Source organism: Oryza brachyantha, chromosome 5 (genome assembly GCF_000231095.2).
Source record: "Oryza brachyantha chromosome 5, ObraRS2, whole genome shotgun sequence".
Lineage (NCBI taxonomy): Eukaryota > Viridiplantae > Streptophyta > Magnoliopsida > Poales > Poaceae > Oryza > Oryza brachyantha.
Window position 1 is genome coordinate 18,152,727 of NC_023167.2, and position 16,296 is coordinate 18,169,022.

The window sequence follows — 16,296 nt, forward strand, 5'->3', positions numbered from 1 at the left end:
TAATGTTTTTTTCATTTAACATCAACCTCCGCGGTTTCCTCGCGGTAACTGTGGTTTCGGCTAAAAAACTGCGCGAGAAATCAGGGTTTCCGCTGTTCTCATGCGTTGTTTCAGCACGTACTCATCGAGGTTACCGCGCGGTTTTGAATTCAATTTTTTTGTTTTCAAATTTGTTGCGGTTTTTACAGTTTTTGCAGTTACCTTGTGGGATCCGTGGGAGCGCGGTACCGCGGTTTTCGTGGTAAAAACGGTAAGGGGGACCGTGATTGTAACTTTATCTTGATATGAAGATATTTTGTTGACTGACGCCCGTGGTTTTTTCTCTCATATTTTAGAAGCATTTTCTACGTTAAATCTTGTGTATTTTGTGATTGATCTCTGTCGTTTCTAACAGCTGGAAGCACTAAATCCGCCACCCACCCCATGATTGTTTTTAAAGATAACCATAGAATTCTCTCCTAATTTTCTATTTTATCGTAGGAGGAAACAACTGTGCAATAAACAAACCATAAATGTAAATGTAAGTATGTGTCGTAATTAAGAGGTGATATATGTAAAAAAATAATATTAATAATATGCTAATAATATTTTTAATAAAATCATGGGTGTCAACATGCTAGTATAAAATTATATTCAATAGTGGATTTAACAGAAGTATTTTTTGTCATGTATGTTAGTAATTATTTATATAAGTTTAATTAAACTTAATAAGATTTAAATTATGACAAACATAAATTAAGAAGCAAATTTACAGTACTTAGAAGGTATCCGGAGATGCTAAAATTTTAGTGTAAAATTTGATACTTCTTGATAGGTACTAAAAGGTACCAATTCTACGCTAAAATTTTACTCTCTGCACTTACTTAAATACTATAAATTTGCTCTAAATTAAGATATGAAACGGGGGCAGTAAAAGTTGTTGAAGCATGAAGGTTAGCTTGAGGGTACGTATGGTTTGGGTGAGCAGTTGATCATCGAGCAAGACGAGCATCACCGATTTCAACCGCGTTGTATTTATCTGACGGAATATTTGATCCGGTCAAGTTTAGCGACTTTTAGCAGCATCTACAACTCGTCGGCATGCTCAACGACGTCAAACATCGGGTTTCCGCCACTGCTGCCCACAGTTCGTCGGTTCGCATGCTTTTCTTTCTGTATTTTATTTTCTGTGTTCCAGTTCCTACCAATAGGATAGGACAGAGGAGTATGCGGGGAAAGACAATACGGTAATATTGTCATTGTTCTACCAAACTGACCTGAAAATGAGTTAGATTTGAAGATTTTTTGGTGTTCCCAATGACTCTAGCCGGTTAAAATAGAAGGATTGTTAGCGTTGAAGAAGATTTAGAGAGAGCATTATTTTGGAACAGCTCTCGATACGATATTTTTGCGACTTGATTTTTGGCTATCTCATCCTTAAGGAGGTATCATAAGGTACCACTATTTACTTTCTATGTAAAGTTTGATATCTTCTAGTATCAGATACCAAGAGATATCAAATTTTATATAGAAAACAGTGATACCTTCTGATACATTCTCAGGGATAGTAAAATTGCTCATCTCTTAGAGATGCTCTTATGGGCAAAATATCCTGGTATTCATAGTTCATGCAGTCTCTATATCCAATTTTACAGTTAGAGATGAATTAAGCTCCTCGTATATTGAGGAGTCAAAATGGACTTTGTCTATAAATCTATGCCAAAAAGCATGTCCAGGCATCTAGCCCAACTCTTGTGTGTAATTTCCCGGTTCAAGCGACCCAAAATACAAGTATGGGCTATAATATCTAGCAGGTCCTCCGTTTGTGTCTAAGTTCGATCAAGTTGAGCTTAACTCAACTGAAAAAGCCCAAGCCCGACCTGATCTAACCATGTACCGAGCTAGGCCGAGGCCTACATATTAAAGCCCAAAATGCCCAAAAATCATGAAAATCCCGAGAAAACTTGAAAAAAAAAACTGACAAAGCCCATGCCCGCTTTTCCCATGGATTATCGATCATGCTCGAACATTTTTTGACCGGGCTTTCTCTAGGCCCGGTCCGAAGTTCGGTTGGGCCCAGGGTTTGAACATGACTAGGGCCGAGTTTGGCTTGGGGTGTTAGTTAACTTACCCTAGCGCGAAAAACGTAGTAATAGATTAATACATGATTAATTAATTATTGATTATTAAAAAAATGTAAAATAGATTAATATGACTTTTTAAAACAACTTTTCTATAAAAATTTTTGTAAAAAATACACCGTTTAGCGGTTTGGGAAGCGTGCGCACGGAAAACAAGGTGGATAAGTTAACTAAGGGAGGGGTGGCGAACGCGGCCTAGTCGTGTTTAAATGTGCCTTTAGGATAGTGAATGTAACCTTTCATCCCGACAGACAAACACATGGTTGCTTATCATGCGATTAATTAGATATTATCTATAGAAAACTTTAAAAAGAACTAATACGAATTTTAAAGCAATATTTTCTAAAAGACAATATCATTTCAGTTCGAAAAAAGTGAACCCTAAAAATAAGAAAGTACTACCTCTGTTTTATTCCTTTCGTTCCATATGACAAGACTTTTTGGCCTTGGCTGGATTTATATGCGTGCTAAATACAGAATATGTACATTGATACATAATAAATATAGACAAATATATAAAACATATACATTGGTACGTGAATAAATCTAGACAAAACCAGATAATCTTATAATATGGAACATATGGAATACAATGTAAGACATTGAAGCATATGTTTATATAGATGCTATTGAATCTACACATATAGATAGATATAAGTATAGCTAAAAGTATTATAATGTAAAACAAAAGAAGCAGAAGCTGGGAAAGGATCGAGTAGCAGTTGCATATACAATAAGTGAGGTATGTGTTCTTCAAAAACTGTCACGTTGCATTTATGCTTATGTGAATGAGAGAGAAAAATAGGAGAAAAAACATGCGACAACACAGATCCCAAGATTCTATGCGTATAAGAGATGATTATATATATTAATGATATAATATATACTTTTGTGTAACTATTATACAAATTAGCTCTATATTTGCTCTCGATAATACGGAAATTTTTAGAGCTAACTAAGAACGCATGTGTTTCCGACCGGATTGAGTTACCTTGCCAGACCATGCGTGCTACGACCGGTGCAATGCTAGGAGTACCGTGCACTTCATGGTCGGCGGGGAATTTCTATCAGGATGCAGAAACATACAAGGACAAACGTTTTAGCAGTAGCACTAACTAAAACGAACGGACTACCAGAAACATGTTGTTCTTTTCCGGTCTACAAGTCAAGAGACGATCAGTTCATCTTCAAGCCCGTGGTGTGAGTCGTGAGTGACCTTAAGTTTGGCAGAACATGTACATGTTGAACTTGGAGAGCTGTGCCTGTGGTGACTAAATTTTTGGCTGTTCATGTCCTACCTACAAGAATTTCTCAGAATTAATTCCCCGGTTAGGGAAAAAATGGAGTGGTCAAATTAAAGTATAAGATTATTCTTGTAGAATTTCCTCTTGTTCACTCTTCGTGCGACACATTGCGCGTACGGTAGGCTGGACCTGGACTGACCAACTGATCCTCTGTTATGAGCACAGGGAAAAAAATAAAAGAAGGAAACCTCTGTTATTCAACCCGAATCTAGCATACTTTTTGTGAGATTTCATTTCTTAAAGAAACATTTCTATTATCTAAAATAGCAATTTTATAGTTCTTGAGTAGGTACTGAGAGATATTAAAATTTTAGTGTAAAATTTGGTACCTCTAATACCTATGTACCAATAGGTACCAAAATTTTAGTATTAAAATTACTACAAAATTCTCAATAACTATAAAAATTGTAACGGCAGCTGAGATTGGTAACAAACCAAATAAAAAGCACCTGGGTTATTCAAAAGATGGCGGCTCAAAACCTTTCTCACACTTTAGCATGTTTATAGTTTTGTAAAGAGCATTTTATTTCACACCCGGACCGGAAGTCTGGAGATGATGTTTCCTTTCCTTCGTGTTATAAGCAATGAGAGTCATAAAAGACAACGCGAAAGATTTTCAACAACCTCGTATTTTCGCTTTTATTTATACTTATAAACTAAAATTTAAATTTTTAGTTTTAAATTTGATGTTCATTTTGATGTTTTTTCATTATATTTTGTTTTCAGCTTTGCTTTTAAATTGTTATAAAACATATATATATATATATAACTTATTTTTTGTTTCTAAATATATCGTTTTGTTTGTTTAGAAAAAAAAAACAACCGATGAGAGGACTTGAATTCTGAAAGCGAGTTAGCATGTTTATTTGCCGTGAAAACGATAGCACGACGCGCATGCAACTGCGCAAGGCGGACGACGACGGCACGAGGTCGTCGGCCGGTGGCGACCCAACTGCCCCCTGCTGCAACCAATCCCGCCCCGCCACGTACCCCCCAACCACTTGCCCCTCGGCTCACCAACACCAGCACACACCAACCCTCTCTCTCTCAGGTCATAGTCGCGCTCGTGCAGCACAAGAAGTTTTAGTAGGACTCGGATAGTTCGCTAAGCTAACACGATGCGTAAAGCTCAAAATTTAATTACGCAGCCGGTGGTGTAAGCAGCCATGGCGCCACTCCTCAGCTTCCACCTCCTCGTCGCGTTCCTCGTCGTCGTCGCCGGCGGCACGTACGACGACTCCGTCGTATGCGAGAGCCCGACCCCGTGCGGCGACCACGTCGACGTCAAGTACCCTTTCTACCTCGCCAACGCGACGGGGGCCGCCAGCCGCTGCGGCGGCTACCCGGGGCTGGGCGTCATCTGCGAGGACGACGGCGCGCGCCGCCGCGCCACCCTCCGCCTCGGCGACCACAACTACACCGTCCTGGAGATCAACCACGCCAACCACACCGTGACGGTGGCCGACTCCGACGTGCTCGACGCCGGCGGCGGTGGCAGCGACTGCCCGAGGGTCAAGCACAACGTCACGCTCCCGCCGGTGCTCACCTTCCCGGTCACCAACAACGACAGCATCTCCTTCTTCCTCGACTGCGACTTCACGGGCGCCATCGTGCAGCCGCCGGACATCACGGAGATCAACTGCACCGGCTTCGAGCGAGCGCCCGGCGCGGCGCCGTCGTTTCTCGCCCCGCGGCCAGACACGCCGGCGGGGGAGTGGTTCAGGGCGTGTAGGGAGGTGTTCGTCGCGCCGGTGATCAGGGACTGGCTCCTGAGCAAGGAGTACTACCCGACGCTCCGGGATGGCGGATACGGCGGCGTGCTGAGGCGAGGGTTCCAGATGAGCTGGGACCCGACGGCGGGGCAGTGCTACGTGTGCGAGCAATCCGGCGGACGGTGCAGCTACGGCGGCGCCCAGAACGACTTCCAGGGATGCTTGTGCTCCGATGGCCACGTGCGCAACCTGGTCTGTGGTAAGTAGCCAAACCAACTCTGGCACGGTTACTCCCTCCATTTCATACTGTACCACATTTTAATTCCTTTTCTAAAGTTAAACTTTTAAAGTTCAATTAAATTTATAGTACTAAATTAGTTTTATTAAATAGATCAGTGAATACATTGTGAGAATATATTTGTTTTACGTTGAAAATATCACTATATTTTTTCTATGATTTTGGTTAAACTTAAAGAAAATTTGATTTTGAAAAAAGTCATAACATCTTGGAAGGAGCAGTATTTTACTTTGACAGTGTTTCATATCGCATTTTGGCATCCCAAGCGAACTGATAAATGCCTGTTGTAAGAAATTTCATGGTCCTTAATAAATTTACCAAAATTTTAACGTTAAATATTAGAACTTTCTCTCTAGGTACGTATAATACCTAGATGTTCTAAGTATTTAGTTTCTTTACTATTTTTAAAATAATATCTTGAGAAGCCATATTTTTTTTAAATATTCGATACTTCTATGTATTTTTAGGAACAGTAAAATTTTCTTCGATTTTTTTCAGTAAAAAGATATGATATCTCTATGTACCATTTTAAGGTAAAAAACTTCAATTGTTATTTAGGTTAGGGCTCATTCGGAGTATAGTAATTTTACGGGTTTTCACAAGAAAAGTTCTACTAGTATAGATTTTGACAGGCCAATATTTGTGCCAAATTCCACCAAATATCCTTACTAGTTTTAAATGGGATCAGTGCTACAGGTTGACATATGGGGCTGCACATCGGCCACGTGTCAGCCTGTACAAGATCTAGGCTCTACTAGTTTAGCTTTAGGGCCTGTTGGATACTCTCATTCCCATTTTTTTTAATCCATGTTACATCAAATGTTTATACACTAATTAGAAATATTAAATATAGATTATTAATAAAACTCACCTCATACTCTGAACTATTTCGCGAGACGAATCTATTAAGCTTAATTAGTCCATGATTTGCGAATGTGATGTTATAGTAAACATTTGATAATCGTGGATTAATTAGGCTTAAAAATTATCTAATGAAATAGCTTTTATTTATACAATTAGTTTTATTATTAATTTATATTTAATACTCATAATTAATGTCCAAACATCCGATGTGATAAAGGACTTAAAAAAATCCCTAGATCTAAACAGCCACTTAGACAAGCCATTCTGCCAGGGTCTACTGGTTGGACGGTGAGGAGGTGAGGAGGCATGGAAAACCAAATCCATCCAGAAATCTCGCTTCTTCAGCAGATGTTACATTGGTAATTTAATTGTGAAAACACTGATCAGTAGTCACACCTGATGGGTAGCTTTTCCGGGAGCAAGGCGAAGGTTCTGACCTGTGACCCAGTCCAGCGAGCCGCGAACCATTGTAATCTGGCGGCGTGAGCCAAACGTGATTGTCCATTGTCCACACAAAAAGACGCCCAAATGTTTTGACTTCATCAACTGCTTTGCCGGAAATTTCCGTCCGGCTGAGTTGCCACGGAAGGAGAAAAATAACCAAGAACCATTTGAATATAAACGGCTCTAGATGACTCCTGACGCCATGATCTGCTTTGCTTTGCCTCCTCTGTTCTTCGCAGCCGTCCTATCCTGACCGTGACTGAACCGACGTCTTCTTAAGTAGTACTCCAGTACACATTGATAGCATTTCTCACCCATACATCTACGCAGCCTGCCAGGCAGCTTATCATCCTCCTCCTCCTACTCCTCTCCCGTTTTCTTTTGCTCTTCATCACCATCATCAGTTCATCACGCCTTGGAGCAGAACAAGCAGATGCATCCCCTGTATGCGTGGCCTTTTCTCATCCCCCTTCTGCTCTTGCCGGTGCCACCTTCTGTGCAAGAATCCGATGATTACTTCAGGTACACGAGCTGCGCCCCAGCTCCTTACAGCTGCGGATCACTCCAGTTCGACGTCGATTACCCCTTCTCGGCGAGCGGAGTCGGCCGTCGTCCGGACTACTGCTCTTACCCGGGGTACCGTCTCGTCTGCAACACGGACGGCAAGCTGATGATCTACATGAATTCCACCGCGTTCCAGGTTACGGCTATCGACTATGGCAACAAGATTCTCGTGGTCATCGACCAAAATCAACCTCAGCCCCAGGAGACATGTCCGTATCTCTACCACAACACCACCATCGACGAGGCCAAGTTCATGTACACAGATCGCGACCAGTTCTTGACGGCGTACGTCAACTGCACCGCCAATCTATCCTCTCTGCCTTCTATCTATGATCTTGTGTCGTGCATTTCCGGGGGAAGCTCCTACTACAGGCTGCACAAGAACAAGGACGACTCGCTGGAATCGGATCTTCTGGGATCATGCAGCTCAACGATTGCTGTTCCATACAACTTGACCATGGCAGCCTCCTTAGCTGCTGGAAATTCTAGACTTGGGGATGTGATAAGAGGCGGTTTCACGGTGAGGTGGAAGGCTGGACTGGGGTGGTGTAGTGACTGTAAGGCTTCTGGAGGGCAGTGTGGGTTTAACAGCAGCTTTCCTAGCGACCAAACATGTTACTGCTCATATGGTCAGGCCATTGGATCATGCTCCTCCTCTTCTTCATCAGGTACCCTATCACTATGTGTTTTCTTAAATTACCAAAGTTAGGGAGATCAATGTTGGTATTAAGGCCATTCCTTAATTATTTTGTTCTGATCAGGACAACTATCTTGAAGGTGCTCTGTTTCTGCTATTTTGGGTCATGTGGTTTAATCAGTCTGGGTGACCTCATCTTAGACAAGTTAGGATAGTGAGTGGCGATTTTCTTTGCTTGGATCTATGAGTATGCTTATTTTTTTAGGTGATCTTTTAATTACATATATATGAACCATTTTGACGGGGCCATGATCAACCTTTGATTTGTTTACCTTTGACATGGCTCAAATGACAAGTACTTGCTTACGTCGTGCAAGTCTACAAAATTCAGAAATACCTTGAATTAGTCTCTCTACTTGAATATAGAGTTATATCTTCTTTGATGTCGACATTTAACCTAACAGCACAACCAAAATTGGTGAGACTACGGGATTCTGGTACTATGGTTATTTACTTTTTAATTAGTTTTAATATTTGTATACTGAAAAGGATAAAAAACCAATGCTCAACAATGCAAGATAACATGTAAAAAATATTTCACTATTGATATATGCACTTAGACAGTAAGGATAACAAGATAATTATGTTGATAGATGGACAAGTGTTGGATTGTATGTAATATTAATTGATGGTACATCGGTACATTATTGGTAATTCTTCCCATCTCCGGTCGCATTAAGTCATTCCTATCTCTATTGTGTTATTTTTGTGGTTTTTTTGAGATAATATGCCAACCCTTCTCCCTTTGCCTTCTTTTGATACACTAGTTCAAACCCTAGATAAAGAAAGAATGGGGAGAAGAAATCCGATCTTTGTTTCTTCTTTTCCGTGCTAATTGGATCGAATATATCACTGGTTCAATAGATTTATATTGTTTACTACCGATTAGATCGATCCAAGTATTTACTCCATTGTTATAGTTTACAATAATTTTATTTAGTACCCTTGTCTCTCTGTTGATCAATGACCCATGTGGTTCCACCTCACTACCCTCTACGTATGTCGTATAAACAACTTATCGATTGCTGATGAGACATAGTAGGTGCATTGATACAGTTGTTTCTTGATTTTTCAGGACAAAAAATATCGAGAAAAAGGAAAATTATAATAGGTATATACTCCGTCATGAAAACTCTGCCTCCACTTTTTTTCCCTGATATCTAAATCCAGCAAATAGGATTGTTTTCTGAACAATTTTAAAGTTTTTGAGTAGGTACTAGGAGGTACCAAAATTTTAACGTAAAATTTAATATCTTTTTATACACTAAATTTTTGATACCTCCTCGTACCTTCTCAAGAACGGTAAAATTGATTGTTTTCTAAGCAGAGATCGTGTACTTTTCTGAACAACTATAACACCATTTGCAACTCCAATTCTAGCAACCTCCACTGTTGCCGGCGTCCTACTCGTCCTTTTCTTCGTCGTGTCCTTCTTGTACATACGTAAGAGAAGACAGTACAAGATGAGCTCGTCGTCGAGACTGCTCAAGTACACCACCACCTCCGGCGAGACGCCGCGGTCGAGAGGCAGCAGCGACAAGTTCATGGAGTCCGGCAGCAGCAGCAGCTTCCACTACCTGCAGACGCACCACTTCGCCTACGAGGAGCTGGAGGCGGCGACCGACGGCTTCAGCGACGCCAGAGAGCTCGGCGACGGCGGCTTCGGCACCGTCTACAAAGGTATATGTGCTAATGAATCTAGTCACGTATATAAAATATATACATTGATATGCATGAATCTGGATAAATCTAATTAAATGTTCAGGTGAGCTCCGAGATGGCCGCGCCGTGGCGGTGAAGCGGCTGTACAACAACAGCTGGCGGCGAGTGGAGCAGTTCGTGAACGAGGCGGCGATACTGTCCCGGCTGCGCCACCCGAACCTGGTGCTGTTCTACGGCTGCACGTCCAGCCGCAGCCGGGAGCTGCTGCTGGTGTACGAGTTCGTGCCCAACGGCACCGTCGCCGACCACCTGCACGGGCGCCGCGCGGCGGAGCGCGCGCTGGCGTGGCCACTCCGCCTCGACATCGCCGTCGAGGCGGCCGCCGCGCTCGCCTACCTCCACGCCGTCGAGCCGGTTCCGGTCGTGCACCGCGACGTCAAGACCAACAACATCCTCCTCGACGCCAACTTCCATGTCAAGGTCGCCGACTTCGGGCTCTCCCGCCTCTTCCCGCGCGACGCCACGCACGTCTCCACCGCGCCGCAGGGCACTCCAGGGTACGCGCCGGCGCCGCCATGCCATGGCTAGCTGATCGATGCTAGCTGCTGTCTCGCCGTCGCATTCCATCGATCGTGTCGTCGTCCTTACCGTGATCTTTGTGTTCGACGCGTGCAGGTACGTGGATCCGGAGTACCACCGGTGCTACCAGCTCACCGACAAGAGCGACGTCTACAGCTTCGGCGTCGTGCTCGTGGAGCTCATCTCGTCGAAGCCCGCGGTGGACGTGACGCGGGACCGCGACGAGATCAACCTGGCCGGCATGGCCATCAACCGGATCCAGAGGTCCCAGGTGGACGAGCTGGTGGACCACGAGCTCGGGTACAGCTCCGACCAGCCGACGAGGAAGACGATGACCATGGTCGCCGAGCTGGCGTTCCGGTGCCTGCAGCAGAACGGCGAGATGCGGCCGCCGATCAGGGAGGTGTTCGACGTCCTCAGGGGCATCCAGGAAGAGTGCAGGGCGGGGAAAGGCGGCAAGAGAGACGCGTCGCCATGCTCGCCGAACACCGTGCACGCGCCATGGGACAGCATGAGCACGACACCGAATACTAGCCAGTGACGTCTCCGTTGAGAGATTCGCTTGTTTTTAGGCCTACCGGTTGATGTAAATTATGCTATTCTTTTCATCTTTGAAACAGCAGAAATGAATGACGAAATGTACATAGAAACTTATAAAGTTGTGATTCCATTTGGCATGATGACCCAGAGTAGGTACAATAACAGTCTATAAGCCCGTTATAATTCTATAAACATATTTTAAGCAGACAAGAGAGAAGAGAAAAGCAGTGAGCTCCAGTTTTATAGTGAGCTATAGCACAGACTCTAAGACGTAAGAACAATTTTACAGTCTAACAAAAAGTATCTCGAGGTACCGGTACCTCATGGTACCAAATCATTTCTGATCGTTGGATCTAATAATACATCATATTCAGCTAGATCCAGTGTGGTGAGAAATGATTTGGTACCTCGAGATACTTTTTGTTATACGGAAGCAAATCTCAAGACGTAATGCGTGTATGATAGGTAGGACCAGGTACTAATAGTGTAGTATATTTTTATAGATAACTATTATATAAATTGACTGTTAAATTAATTATAGATGATTTGGAGCTAATAGTTAGCTATATTATTGAACTTGCTATAAGCAGTAGTAACTGATTCTCTTCATCTTGCAGTTTGCTGTTGGCTCTGAGACAACACCGAAAAGTTGAAGTAGGACATAAGCTCTGACTTCTGAGTAGAGGTTGCAGCCCATGGGCCAATGAAGCCTTAATGTGTTACAGGCAAGGCCCGCATTAGAGCTAACTGTCAAAGGCCTTGTAGTCCCCATCTCAACTGGGCCCATCTACTCATAACAGGAAAACATCTTCTCGCGTCAATGCGGCATCGGACGAAAAGGGATCTTCGGGCGCCCATTAATTATCACTAACACTTCATATATATAGAAAATTTGCATATATAACTTTATTATATATATATAACTGTGTATAATCTTTATTTTATATTTTTAAGAATATTCTATAATTATTTGTATACATAAAATTTCTAATGTAAAGATAAAACTTTATATATATCTATACTATTATAAAAAGCGGTAACGATTCTGCCGGAGAATTTGGTCCCTCCGTGATGATGTCAGCAATACATCATGATGATGTCATCAGCAGCAGCAACGTCCCTAATTTCTTTGTCTTCCGTGTATGTCTGCGCGACAAGTAGAGTCATATACTTAAGCTCAAGAACAAAGCAAGCAACAATGGCACAGTGGAGATGGCTCTCCTCCCGCAATCAATAAGTTCCTTGTTCAAATCCTAGGTCAGGCAACTCGGCTATTTATTTTTTTGGTGAATGAATATGATTGTTTAAAACAACTTTTCTATAGATAATAAAAAACGTATCAATAAATTAGTATATGGTTAATTATTAAAAAAATATAAAATAGATGAATATAATTTTTTAAAAGTAACTTTTCTATAGAAAATTTTTGTAAAAAATACACCCTTCGAAAATTGTGCGTGTGGAAAACGAGTGGAACTAGATATCGTATCAAATATTCCAACTCACAACAAGTAAGTTTCTTTAAAACCAATTGATATTAATTAATTATATCTACGGTAGTTTAATTTTCTAACATAAAGATAGCTAACAATTTAATTTATCAGCGAGCTATCTGGTTATCTTGTTTTCCTTTTTATGCGCACGTGGACGGATTCAGAATTACAGCTTCCGGTTTTAAAGGTCAGTATCATATACTACCAATCTCTATTAAATACTATTATTTAAAATAAGATGTCACCCTTGATTTTACATATGTAAAAATATTTGCAGGATGCCTATGAATACGAACAAAGAAAACATTTTTTAGCACATCTGTTGACGTATAAGCAGAACGAGGGTGAAATCAACATTCCTTACGGTGTACAAGAAATTCTTAAATGTATTAGCAATATTCAACAATAAAAATAGTTATTTAGTTATTTGATATTACTACAAACCTATGGTACACAGCAAAAGTCATGTGATCATCAATTAAATGTTTAATTCCCATTTTTGGCTGTACATGTTGAGTACAATTTACTACTTTCAATTATAAGCTTCCATTTGCAACAATTTACTATTCTCAAATATCCCGTTCCAACCTCTATTACTGGTATATTCTTTTGTTATTTGAAAATGTTGGTAGTTAATATCTCTCTTTATGACATTACATGTCAGCTATAATCTTTAAACAAGCATGGGTTAATTGAACATTTTTATAATTTTCTAAACTTTTGTTTAACCCCGTTGCAACGCACGGGCATTTTGTTAGTAAATATAAATTATAAAAAATATTATATAATAGATATGTTTACGGACGGGCGGGACCCGCCCGCCATCGCGTCGTGTGCGTGGTCGTGGTGGTGAGTGCACTCAGCTGGCTCGGGCGCGCGGCGAGCAGGCAGCAGGCGGGCGCGTGAGCGCCTCGTGCCGGCGCCCTTCCTGCCCGCACGGCGCGCGCTGCGACGGCACGGCGATAGCAATCGGCGATCCACGTACACACGTGTTTTAGATTAAGCATGTTTGGGTGCATCCCAAAGCAAATGAGATCATTTCTGCAGTACTGCTACTTCATCCAAAATAAATATATTGCGCTACATTCGTTTTATATTATAAGATTTTTTTAACCGTGTCTAAATTCATTAATTGATAAATATATATAACTTATATATATGTCTAAGTTTATTAGTATCCATATGAATCTACGCAATACTGCGAACTGAGGGAGTAACTTAAAATGGAGTTAATAGATTTTACTTTTGAGATCTTTCATCGTCGGGTGGGTAATTGGAATGTAGTTCTGAACCGAAACAACCATGCACGCAGCTCTCGGTGAAGATCTCAGTTAAGCGTATCAACCATACGTGCCTGGATCTGGATGCATGATTCAGGCTCGCATGACAGGTCATCTTGGAAATCAAGAAGAGGTCACCAGGCGGTTGTTCAAAAGGCCGGTAAAATTAAGGACAGCTGCAATTAACTCTCATGACACATTGACCTTAATTTGTCTCTCCCAGATCAAATTAACGATGCATGCACTTCGTTTTAATTACTTGCATACACGCAGCCACCTGTATGTGTCTATCTATCTGTCTAGTAGCTAGCTAGTGACTCACCACTTGGACAGCATGAACCCCTGCCTCCCACTACCAATGAATCATCCACAAATATCGAATGTGATGAGGAGCTGCCCACTCAAACCGTATCCACATATCTCTGACCTTTCCTTTCACGAAGGCATTCACATCTATGCATTCTACAGTTGCTTAGGTATGTAGGAGGCAGTTTTGTAAGTACACGGTTGTAGGTACACCCGTTACTTGCATGTCATCTAAATATTCATTAAAAAATATAAAAAAAATTTAAGAAGATAGTTTAATATGAGTTATTTCACTCCACCAACATGCAAATTTAAATTCAACTTCTATAAGTTGTAGCAAAAATAACAAAAACAATTATGAATATGCCTATACTTAGTATCAGTTTTGTTTGTTTTTTGCTACAACTTGTAGAAGTTGAATTTAATCTTGCATGTTTGTGGAGTGATATAACTCATATTAATCTATCTTGTCATATTTTTTGATGATTATTTAGATCGCATGCAAACACACGAGTATATATATACCCGTGTGCTAAAAAACCGTTTCCATATGTATCTATCGATATATATGATCTGACAACTTTGTGTTTTCATTGTAATTTTGGGTATTTATTGGTCATATTCCAGCTGGTGACTAAGTGTAGTCATACATCTATATCTGAAACTGAAACAACATGCAAATGTATTTGTAAACATGTATGTCAGTATGTGTGTGTGCAGCTTCAGATAACGAGACTGCAGACGCAAAGCTTAAGCAGATTACAGAATAACATATTCAGGGGATGCATGGGTGGAGAGCGCGCACGCCTCACGCCGCCTGGATAGATATATATACTCAATTCCATCCCACAATCTGGCGATGCGTACGTGATTAATTAAATATATACATATATCGATTGGAACTGAAAATGATGATTCACATTATAACTTTTTATTACATATTTAACCGTTTGTCTTATTTAAAAAATATATATTATAATTATTTTTTTATTGGATTTATAACTAACTATATTTTAAACATTACTTACATATTTATATATTTGTCTATATCTTTTAAATAAAACGTTAGATCAAACATGTATCAAAAAGTCACCGACCACGTTAAGGGAGTACCTGTCGAGTGGCGACACCATCCTTTCGGGACATGGAGGAGGCAGGCAAAACAAAGCTGCTGGTGCCTTAGCCTGCAAATCGACCGTCTTGTTGCGATCTGATGCTGCTTCCATTCTGGGAATTGTTTTCGTGCTTATCTCTTCCTGAAAGTGATCATGCTCTGAAATGTCATTGACTGAATGTTACGTACGTACGCTCTTCTGCATCGTTAGAGGTGACAGAGACCTGCGTGTCTGTTCCGATTAGTTTAGATTAAGATTAGATTATGATAGTACGTCCCGGCCGTTCGTTCGATTAACAACAGTTGGTGGTTTGCAGGTCAGAATCAGACCAGGAGACGATTTTTTACCGGATTTGCTCAGTGTCCCCGATTTCAGCTGAAAGTTGCTTCAAATAAGTTGATCGTTATCGTTAGATTTTGAGTTGAAACTGTCAAATTTTAGTTGCCCTGTTGCCCAAGAACATAACACTAACTATATATACCTGCATCTTTCTTTCAATTTCAAAATTAAATCATCAAGCTTGAAGAAGACGACTAATATTAAGTCAACTGCTTGCTTACCTATTGGTATACACTTTTTATGGCAAATTTACTCATACAATAGCTATAAATGCATATCATATCCTACCGTTAATATATAGTCCCATCTCAATTCTCTCGCGCGCCCGCACTATCTACAACTGGTTGCAGATGTATAACCTTAACCTACTTCTCTTTTCTCTTGTTTAACTCGGCAAAAATCTGAGAGGATAATATATATTGTGAGATTTGCTACTGATCATTTGCCAAAAATAAACTGATCCATTAGTCAATATTTGGATCTCTATTTGCAAACGAGAAATAATATGTGAATACAATTTTTATATGCGTATTCTTATCGATCTAAAAGTCTAAATAAACTGCGGTGAAAAAAAAACCCAAAATCAACTCCAAATTTAAGATTGAAATTTAAATTTTGGCTTTTAAATATAAGTATAAACAAAAAGACGGAGATGCTTTTCACCTCATGCCAGCGTGCGCGTCGAAAGTTGTCAATGGCCTCGACGAGTCCTATTTTCTTGCTAGCTTGCACCATCCTTCCTAACACTCCATTGTTATTCCTCGTCTCCAACGGATATCACCTGTTTTAAGTCCTACCAACTAAAGATCTGATATCCCAATGGCCTCGCTTTCTACGCAGCCTCACCACTCCCTTGCTCATCATCTGCATATTCCAACCATCCATATTCAATTTTTTATCGCCTCGGTCATCTCCTATAAAGTTATTATCGCAATTCCCTTACCACCTCTAACCCTAAAACCATAATCCGTAGATCCAT

At 40.9% G+C, this 16,296-nt stretch overlaps 1 protein-coding gene across 2 annotated transcripts; it reads left to right on the forward strand.

Annotated features, from left to right (window-relative positions):
• The first annotated feature begins 4,561 nt into the window (after positions 1-4,561).
• LOC102709647 (LEAF RUST 10 DISEASE-RESISTANCE LOCUS RECEPTOR-LIKE PROTEIN KINASE-like 1.2) lies at positions 4,562-10,991 on the forward strand. 2 transcript variants are annotated; one of them, XM_015837329.2, is made up of 5 exons: positions 4,562-5,395; positions 9,079-9,114; positions 9,384-9,683; positions 9,769-10,222; positions 10,341-10,991. In XM_015837329.2, exons 1-5 carry the CDS (start codon positions 4,591-4,593, stop codon positions 10,783-10,785), a joined length of 2,040 nt encoding a protein of 679 aa, XP_015692815.2. In that variant the 5' UTR covers positions 4,562-4,590; the 3' UTR covers positions 10,786-10,991. The 2 variants fall into 2 exon arrangements, with proteins under 2 accessions (XP_015692815.2, XP_040380098.1); XM_040524164.1 differs by lacking the exon at positions 4,562-5,395 and adding an exon at positions 6,999-7,974.
• The last annotated feature ends 5,305 nt before the right edge of the window (positions 10,992-16,296 follow it).

What these genes read in the sequence shown, in the direction of transcription:
- LOC102709647 (XM_015837329.2), top strand. Translation starts at nt 4,591, where the DNA reads ATGGCGCCACTCCTCAGCTTCCACCTCCTCGTCGCGTTCCTCGTCGTC. An exon ending in CGTGCGCAACCTGGTCTGTG is followed by an intron (nt 5,396 to 9,078) that starts GTAAGTAGCCAA and finishes TTGATTTTTCAG; the next exon opens with GACAAAAAATATCGAGAAAA. An exon ending in CTTCGGCACCGTCTACAAAG is followed by an intron (nt 9,684 to 9,768) that starts GTATATGTGCTA and finishes TTAAATGTTCAG; the next exon opens with GTGAGCTCCGAGATGGCCGC.